Source organism: Rhincodon typus, chromosome 8 (assembly GCF_021869965.1).
Source record: "Rhincodon typus isolate 14 chromosome 8, sRhiTyp1.1, whole genome shotgun sequence".
NCBI classification, from domain to species: domain Eukaryota; kingdom Metazoa; phylum Chordata; class Chondrichthyes; order Orectolobiformes; family Rhincodontidae; genus Rhincodon; species Rhincodon typus.
The window spans coordinates 43501841-43512065 of NC_063339.1; the positions used below are offsets into that span (position 1 = coordinate 43501841).

General features: G+C 41.3%; 1 protein-coding gene across 1 annotated transcript in view; it reads right to left on the bottom strand.

Annotated features, from left to right (window-relative positions):
• The window catches only part of cnih1 (cornichon family AMPA receptor auxiliary protein 1), a 22747-nt gene extending 14931 nt beyond the window's left edge, over positions 1 to 7816 (bottom strand). Inside the window, exons 1-2 of the mRNA XM_020510488.2 lie at positions 7684 to 7816; positions 7013 to 7081 (exon numbers count right to left, since the gene is read on the bottom strand). Coding sequence (XP_020366077.1) covers positions 7013 to 7081; positions 7684 to 7764 — 150 coding nt within the window. The 5' untranslated portion in view covers positions 7765 to 7816. The remainder of the gene's footprint in view (positions 1 to 7012; positions 7082 to 7683) is intronic.
• Between the last annotated feature and the right edge of the window lie 2409 nt (positions 7817 to 10225).

Genomic DNA, 10225 nt, shown 5'->3' on the forward strand with positions numbered 1-10225 from the left:
GAGGGAGGGAGGGAGGGAGGGAGGGAGGGGGGGAGGGGGGGGGGGGGCAGGGGAAGGGAGTATTGCGTGTGTGTGGAGAGAGAGAGAAACAGTGTGAATGGGAGAGAGTGTGCGCGCACTGTCACGCGCATGCATGCCCTCCTTCTCCCCCGCTCACTCCCACTCTCACGCACACTCTCTCCCCACTCCCCACAAACACACGTACACACTCTCTCTCCCCTCTCACTGTCTCTCACAAACGCAGGCACGCGCACACTCTCTCTCTTCCCTCCTCTCTCTCTCACGCGCACATGTACACACACACACACACACACGAGTCTGTGGGGTGAATTTGTATTTTCAGATACATTCTATTTTGTTCAAAAAGCATTCAATTTATAGACAGTGTGGTGTTATATAAATTTCTACTTTAGAAATACAAGCAATCTAACTCCAAAGCAAAACAGCTGAAGGAGGAGTAGGACTCCAAAAGTTTGTGTTTTCAAATAAACCTGTTGGACTATAACCTGGTATCGTGTGATTTCTGACCTTGTCCACCCCAGCCCAAGACCGGCACCTCCACATCATTTATCCCATGCCACATTTTTCATGCAAAGTGTATCATTCGCCAGCATTATTTACAATACGGGAAAATAAGTTGGTTCAGATCTGATAAAGACAAAAACAAAACTTCAAGGAATCTCAGGGCAATGAACAAGTCCATCTCTCACATGAAAATGAATAAAAAATTCTGAGACATTTACATGCCCTGCCCAAGCTGCAAATTTATTGACAGGCATGCATTCAGAACAATGGGAGCAATAAATGGAGCAGAACTATTCCAACAAAATCCCATACAAATTCCATAAATGTTAAAAAGCATAAACAGGAACATCAGTTTGGAATAAAGCAAGGAATGTAGCAGCCACATGACATGCAAGTTGAAGAAAATTGAAAATTTTTTTGTTATTTTCTAAAATATTTAAAATATATGTAGTCTTTAATATTACAATAATTTCTTAAAGAACTTTAATCCTTAGAGCACCGTGTTTCATCCAGGCACAATTATGATGTAAGCAAAATAACTCAAGTGATTCCATTTTAAATTTGACCCTAGAAAGAAACTGTGTCAAAGCTGATGGACCTTAAATCATGTCAATCTTCAAACATCTTAAGATTCAGTTGGCAGGATTTGTAGCTCAGGAACAAAAGGCCACATGATTTAATTTTTGTTAAATATAAGGTTGAAAGCAACATCCTAAGAAAGCAGATGGAGGGGAGAAACCAGGAAAGTGAAACAGTTAGAACGTTTTTCAAATGTAGAACACATTTTTCTCATTCAAATACTTGGAGGTAAATTTTATGCTCACATGAAGGATGTTGATTCCAGCAAGTGGGATATTTTTGTTACATTGTGCTCTAATTTCAATATCAAACATTCTGAAGTCTGATATTGATCAGCTAAACAGCAAAGTTTCCTTTAATCTGCTCAAAAGTATGCTTTATCCTCTACCCTCACTACACCTGTTTTAATCATTCCACTTTCAGTCACCTTTAGAGTACCCAGGTGTATTTACCAATTTTTGCTCTGGGGCCCGAAAGGATATTAGTGAACCAACTGGGTTTTCACAACAATCGTACAATAGTCACCATTTAGCTTTTATTCCAGATTTTTACTGCTTTCAAATTTCACCACCTGCCATAGTGGTGTTCGAACCCACGTCCCCAGAAGTTTAACCTGGGTTTCTACTAATCCACAGACATTACCACAATAGCCCCAAAGCAGCCTTAGTGTACCAGTGCCTTAGCATAAAAGTACATGATCACGTGATACTGTTCCAAATTATTGCCTTGCACTGATAATCTGAGAAGTCTTTGATTTTCATGGTAGTCCGAGTGTAAGCCAACAAAAGTTAAACTTTTCAGAATGAAATGGTTACTTCCAGATTATCCTTTTCTTTAGAAATATGGCTTGAGGAAGAGCATGGCAGAATGGAATTTTGATTACCTGTCTTAATAAACAGTATTAAACCAGAAAATGGAAATTAGCAATTAGTAGAGGTTCTACCAAATGAGAAGTTATTTTTTATTCATTCACAGGATGTTCACTGGCTGGGCCAGCATTTTTTGCCTTAGTTGACCTTGAGAGGATACTGGTGAGCTGCATTCTTGAACCATTGCAGTCCATTTGTGTATATACATCCACAATGGCATTAGGGTGGGAGTTCCAGGATTTGACCCAGCAACACTGAAGAAACAGAGATATTGCCAAATCTGGATGAGTGGCTTGAAAGAGGTCTTGCAGCAGAGTTCAATGATTCTGTGTCTGACTTTATGATGAAGGATGAAGCATCTAAGTGCCTAATACACTGTCCTGAGGAACTCTTGCAACAATGCGGCACGGTGGCTCAGTGTTTAGCACTGCTGCCTCATAGCGCCAGGGACCCGAGTTCAATTCCACCCTCGGGCGATTGTCTGCGTGGAGTTTGCACGTTCTCCCCGTCTCTGTGTGGGTTTACTCCGGGTGCTCCGGCTTCCTCCCACAGTCTAAAGACGTGCAGGCTAGGTGGATTGGCCATGCTAAATTGCCGGTAGTGTTCAGGAATGTGTAGATTAGGTGGGTTATAGGGGGATGGGTCTGGGTGGGATGCTCCAAGGGTCGGTGAGGACTTGTTGGGCCGAAGGGCCTGTTTCCACACTGTAAGGATTCTTCTATGAAAAAAAAAGTGTGATAACGAGAGTTCGGAGGCATTATGTTCCTGTTAGAGTGACAGGTAAGGCTGGTAACAGTAGGGAACATGGATATATAAAGATATTGTGGTTCTAGTCAAGAATAATAAAGAATCATACATTAGATATAGACAACTGGGATCGAATGAATCTCATCAAACAAAGAGTGTGGGGAATTCTAAAGAGGGAAATCAGGAGGGCAAAGAAGGGAAATGAGATAGCCTTGGCCACAAGTACATTAAGAGCAAAAGAACACACTTGAGAGAGACTATGGCCCCTTAATGAGGTGGTCTATGTGTTGAACCTCAGGAGATAGGAGATACTAAATACTAAATAAATATTTTACGTCTGTTACTATTGTGAAGAAAGAAATGGAGAAATAAATATTGATGCTTTGAAAACAGTTTACATCACAGAAGAGGAAGTGTTGGAGGTCTTAGAAAGCATAGAGACGGATCAATCTCCGAGACCTGATCAAGTGTACCCTGGATATTGTGGGAAGTTAGGAAAGAAATTGCAGGGCCCCTTGCAAGTATTTGTATCATCTACAATCACAGGTGAAGTTCCAAAGGGTGTTAATGTTGTGCGTTCACTTAAGAAAGGCTGTAAAGAGCAGTCTGGAATTATAGACCTGTGAGCCTGACATCAGTGGTGGGCAGGTTGTTGGAGGTGAATTTGAAAGAAAGGATTTACATGCATTTGGAGAGGCAAGGACTGAATAGGGATAGTCAGCATCGTTTTGTGCAAGGGGAAATCATGTCTAACAAACGTGTTTGAGTTTTTTGAGGAAGTAACCAAAACAACTGATGAGAGCAGAGCAGTAGAAATTGTTTATACAGACTTTAGCAAAGCCTTTGACATGGGTTCTGCAGGGTAGACTAATTAGTAAAGTTAGATCACATGGAATTCAGGGTGAGCTTGTCATATGGATACAAAATTGGTTTGATGGTAGGTGACAGAGGGTGGTGGTGGAGGGTTGTTTTTCACACTGGAGGACTGTGACCAGCAGGGTTCCACAGGAATCAGTACTCGGTCCACTTTTCTGTGTCGTTTATATAAACGATTTAGTGAGAATATAGGAAGCATGGTTAGCAAGTTTGTGGATGACACCAAAATTGGTGGTATAGTGGACAGTGCACAGTGAAGAAGGTTACCTAAGATTACAGAGATCTTGATCAATTGGGTCAATGGGCTGAGGGGTGGCAGATGCAGTCTAATTTGTATAAATGTGAGATATTGCATTTTGGTAAAACAAAGAAGAACAGGACTTATACAATTAACGGTAGGGCCCTGGGTAGTGTTGTAGAACAGAGAGGTTTAGGGGTTCCAGTACATAATTCTTTCAAATTTGCGTCACAGGTAGACAGGGTGGTTAAGAAGGCATTAAGCACACTTGCCTTCATCGTTCAGATCTTTGAGTATAGGAGTCAGGATGTCATGTTGAGGTTGTACAGGACGTTGGTGAGGCCACTTCCGGAATACTGTGTGCAGTCACCCTGCTATAGGAAGGATATTATTAAATTGGAGAGGGTTCAGAAAAGATGTACCAGAATATTTTACCAGAAATAGAGGGTTTGAGTTATTAAAATAGGCTGGGACTTTTTTCACTGGAGCGTAGGAGATTGGCGGTGACTTTATCGAGATTTATAACATCATGAGGGGCAGAGATCATGTGAATAGCAAGGATTTTTTCCCTAGGGTGGGGGAGTTCAAAACAGAGGAGCATATTTTTAAGGTGAGAGAAGGAAGTTTTAAAAAGGACATGAGGAGCAAAATATTTTTTACATAGAGTGGTTCGTGTGTGGAATGAACTGCCAGAGGAAGTGGTGAAAGCAGGTACATTTAAAAGGCATTTGGATAAATACATGAACAGAAAAGGTCTGGAGGCTTGATGGGCCAAATGCAGGAAAGTTGGACTATTTTAGTTTGGGAACATGGTTGGTGTCGACTAGTTAGACTCCAGGGTCTGTTTCCATGCTGTATGACTCTATGAGAAAATGAGGAAAAAGAATAGAAGGACATGCCAACAGAACTAGTTGAAGGCCACTGGGTGGGAATGTGTGTACAGCATAAAAGCCAGCATATACCATTTGGGCCCAACAGCCTGCTCTGTGTCCAAATTTCTCTGCAATATAACTCACTGAAATACAAAATTCCAAACCCATGTCAAATATCTGTCTCTACATAAAAACCAGAAAGATGCAAGCAATGGTTCAGTCAATGAATGCAAGCCAACATCAAACAGAGCAGTAAGCCCTTTCACGATCATTCCCTGGACCACTGTGTTTCTGTTTCTTAGTCAAGGTGAAAGTGACAGTTCAACAGCAAGCTCAGATACATGAATAACTGTTTCAGAGGAGGTATGGAATAAATTACGCCAATAGTGAAACAAAGACTGAGTCACCTTCTTTGGGGAAAAAAATGAAGTTAAAAACTATAATCCTGCATGAGTATTTGCAGCATGCTTTTCTTTTGCCAAGGTGACAGAGATTGAAGATTTAATTTATTTTTAGGTTGTGGATGTCACTGGCAAGGGTAAGATTTATGGCACATCACTAGCTCCCCCAAGGTACCAACTTGACACAACTGATTGGATTGTTTAGGCACTCACGACATAGGTAAAAGGCAAACATGTTGGTGAGACTGGAATCAGACTAGACCAGGTTAAAGCAATGAACCAGATGGAGTGGAGAGAGGGATGGTGGGGCAAGGGGGTTGGGTGGAATCTCCTACCACGAAGTGCTTATTTAACACTTCAATCCTCATAGTCTTAGTTATCCTTCCATCGAAAGCTATGGCCTTCACTGTGGATTACTAAATGCAACAAATGGCCTCTGATTTGTCAGCAGCTCTCACTAAGTGGGACCTCTGCCCCCAGGGGCAGAACTTTAGATGGCACACTGGCATGTGAAGTGCCTGTTTTGAAAAAGGCATGGCAGGCCTTCCTATGGAGAGACATTTCGTGGGGCATCACTACCTCTGAGCGATTGAATGAGATATCAGACGAAAATTGAAAATTTGGTTGAGGTTTTCAGGGTCGAATAAAAATCCTAAAACTTGCAGATTTTAACATTTAAAGAATGTACAAGAATAATACTCTAGAGTTTTGCATGATATGACATACAGGTTTATATGGAAAATTAATTCAAACTAAATTTCTAGAACAGGGCAAAAGGACACTGGCTCGGTATATAAAAAGCAAACGCAGATCATGCAACAGATGGAATGAAGCTCCAGGTATAGGCGGGGAAGCAACACTCAGGATTCTTTGAAGAAACAACTGCATGTCACAGTTACGAGCAGGAAAGGAGAACTTGCTGTATATTTCTGGCTGGATGAATGAACATTGCCAATTGGACTTTTATCCACAATTAAGTTTTGACTTGTGAATAGTGTTTCAGCCAATAAACCACAAATTAAAATATTGACATTTTGCTAGTACGTATAATTAAAAATGTTCGTATGACTGCTCAATAATTAACAAATGTATCTTCTCAATGCATCTTTTCAGACATTGAAAGGTTGCCCACCAAAATCTCAATATTGAGATGAATATTGAACACCAACAATAAATGCTCCACTTTATGCACAAGAACGTGCTATATGCTTGATGATGCCACGCTGGGTCATTTACAATAGTCTTTCAGTTAAGCAACTTAAGCATTTGAATTTGAATGTCTTTAATCATTCCAAAGGATTTATTAAGTTGTTAAAAATTACAACAGTTGAACTTGTAAGAGTTTAACACACACCGTATCCTTCAATTTCAAAGTGCATTCTGATTCCGAATCCTACATTATTTGATGATACAATCAGCCCTGGTCAGTGTGGTTTACAGATTAAAACTCAATTGTAATACCCCCAAACTACAGGCAATTTTTTCAACGCAGTATTAAAACAATTTCTTTGCAAACACGTGAACAGGTTTAGATTTTACCCCATATAATCTGAATATAATCTGAAAGACATTCACATATGACCTCCAGGAAAACCGTATTAAAACAAAAGGCATTTTAACTAGAAGTTAGTACGAACCTTTAATGCCATTTTGACTCTTTTAATCTTTTTGACCTTTACAACTGTCTTTGTGCCGAAAGAAATGACAAAAGCAGATTGAAAGAATGTTAGTATGACAGCTGACAAGATCATTGCAGATTAATAACAGTCAGAATACAAAGGTGGAGCAAGCGTGAATCAACAGACTCAAATAAAAACAGTCCTGTAAGCAGAGGAAACTGAATATCTAAATATAAAGTAAATTAATTTAGTCATAAATATTTTAAATCATCTCACATTCACTTACAGGATTGAGTGTATTACATTGGTCTATAGGATTCTTGTAGTCAGTCTTCAATTCATCAAATGCTATAATCTGGAAAACAGTACACGGTATAAGGGTGTAATTTAATTGTGTATTCCTTTATAAAGGCATTTGCAATCTCACAAACTGTTTGACCTAGATTATTCAACAAACTAAAAGGTGTATTCGATGTGATGATTATCATATACTACTCTTTCTGCTAAGGCTTTTAAATGCAAAAATACATTGCATGCATCAAGAAGTTGTAATAACAGCCTTATATTTGGCAAAACCGAGGATGCGGTCCGGAGTTACTCGGGATGTTGACACTCAATTGAATAGTCTGGCAACAATCATTCCAAATCTCTGAGAGTATTCAAAGAAAGCGAGAACATCAGAAACGATGATTATTTTCAACAAGAGGGTCGAATTGAGAATATATTTCAAAGGTTTAGTGAGAAAGAGAGAGATGGGCTCCCTGTACTGAGGGAGAGCCGGGACACCCTCCCTCCCAGTCTCGGGCCTGTTAACCAGGACCAACCGGCAGATCTACCGCTATCAGCTTCTCTCCCCTCAGACCGAGTCAGCAGAATTCGCCTTTGCAAAAGTCTAGACGCCTTTTCTAAAACATAATCAGCACAGGTACAAAACTGTATATAACTTTTGTAACTCACATGCCAAATAGCGAAAAATATGAGTGCGGCAGTGAGAAGCAGCGCCAACATGTAACAAAAGGCCGCGAAAGTAAACGCCATCTTGGGTCCGTGCAGGCAGACACCGTGCGTGATGACGTTAACGCGTCGTCGCCTGGCCCCACTCCGCGTCTTCCGTATAATTAATATTGACGTAACCCAGGGATGTGTGCCCTGCTGTGATTTATGATGTAAGGGACCATGTTGGCTGTGGGGGAATTATTGACTTGGTCCGAGGAATGTCTCCCCTGCTCTGCTTTATGAGAGTCCTAAGGGACCACGTTGGCTGAGGGGGAACTATTAACCTGATCCCAGGAATATCAGATACAACAAGGTGCAGAGCTGGATGAACACAGCAGGCCAAGCAGCATCATTGCTCCGATGATGCTGCTTGGCCTGCTGTGTTCATCCAGCACTGCACCTTGTTGTCTCGGATTCTCCAGCATCTGCAGTTCCTACTACCCAGGAATATCACCCCAGCTCTGCCTTATGATAGTCCTATAAAATGTAAACAACAACAGAAGTGGCTGAAAAATCTCAGCAGGTCTGGTAGCAGCTGTGGAGCTGAAATGTTTCAGAACCTTCTGAAGAAGGGTCACTGGACCTGAAAACGTTAACTCTGATTTCTACCCACAGATGCTGCCAGACCTAAGATTTTCCGGCAATTTCTGTTTTGTTTCAAATTTTCATCATGCTCAGTCCTTTCGGGGTTTTTTTCTATAAAATGTAAAGTCGCCACAGTCCTACCAGACCACAGGGCTGCTCTTTCATTAAAAAGAGACAACCGATGTTGGTTTAACCTGATGCCACCACATCTCAAGTGAGGGGAGAGGTTGAGAAGGAGAGTTCTTCACAGTAACCTCAGCTGATGAGAATTAAACCCATGCTATTTGCATTATTCTATATGACAAACCAGCCATCCAGGTAATTAAGCTAACCGACCCTTAGATAGTAAGGTAGTAAGATAAGATAGTACAGAACCCCCTTCCCCTCCCCTCCCCCATTTCTGAAGAAAGGTCTAGGCCCGAAACGTCAGCTTTTCTGCTCCTCTGATGCTGCTTGGCCTGCTTTGTTCATCCAGCTCTACACCTTGTTATCTCAGATTCTCCAGCATCTGCAGTTCCTACTATCTCTTAGATAGTAATGTTGACTTTTTTTAAATTTACACATGAGTTGTGGGTGTCACTGACTGGGCCAAGATATTTTGCCCATTTCTAGTTTCACTTGAGAAAGTGGTGGTGAGCTGCCTTCTTGAATAGCTGCAGTCCATTTGGTGTAGGAGTGCACTACTGTTGTTCCAGACGAAGTTCCAGGATTTGTCTCAGCAACATTGAAGGAACAGTGATACATTTCTAAGTCAGGATGGTGAGTGGCTTTGAGGTGAATTTACAGTTGATAATGATCCAATGTTTCTGCTGCCCTTAACCTTTTAGATTTTGAGGTCATGGGCTTCGAAAATGCTGTCTAGGGAGCCTGGGTGAATTTCTGTAGTGGTGGAAGGAGTGTATGTTTGTGGATGTAGTGCCAGTCAAGCAGACTGCTTTGACCAAGGTGGTGTAAAGCTTCTGAGGAGCTGTACTCATCTGGGTAATGACAGAGTATTCCATCACACTGCCTTGTAGATAGTGGACAGGATTTGGGAGTCAGGAGGTGAAGTACTTGCTACAAGATTCCTAGCTTTAATCTGTTCTTGTTACCATATTGATATGACGAGTCCAATTCAGTTTTTGATCAATGGTATTCCCCCAGGATGTTGATAGTTGGGGATTTAGTATTGGCAACGCCATTGAATGTCAGGGAACAATGGTTAGATTTTGTCTTGTTGGAAATGGTCATTACTTGGCACTTGTGTCACACAAATGTCACTTGCCACTTTTCAGCCCAAGCAGATCTTGTTGTATTTCAGTATCTGAGGAATTTCTAATGGTATTGAACATTGTGCAGTCATCAGCAAATGTCCTTCTGACCTTATGATGGAGGGGATGTCATTTATCAAGCAGCTGAAAATGGTTGAGCCAAGGACACGACCCTGAGAAACGTCTGCGGAGATATCTTGGAGCCAATATGACTGATCTCCGACTGCCACAACCATCTTCCTACGTGTCAGATATGATTCCAACCAGTGGAGAGTTTTCCTTCTAATTCCCATTGTCTCCAGTTTTGCTGGAGTTCCTTGATGTCACACTCAATCAAATGCAATCTTGCTATCAAGGTAGTCACACATACTTTACCCCCGGAATTCAGATCCTGTGGTCACTGGAAACAACTCCCCTAAAATTCTTTGAAAAAATCCTATAGGATCTTTTACTTCCACCGGAGAAGGCAGAAAGGGGCCTCAGAAATTCCCTGAAACATGGTATTGATTGCAGTATAATTAACATTTTCTACCTGACTGCTTTCTTGAGTTTCTCAGACATGTACTACAGTTGTACCAATTTCTCCATATATGTTTCCATATTTCCTAAGTGTGTTCCACTCATGGATTAGAAAGGTGGGTGCGTGGGAGTGGAAACACCTAAAGGTC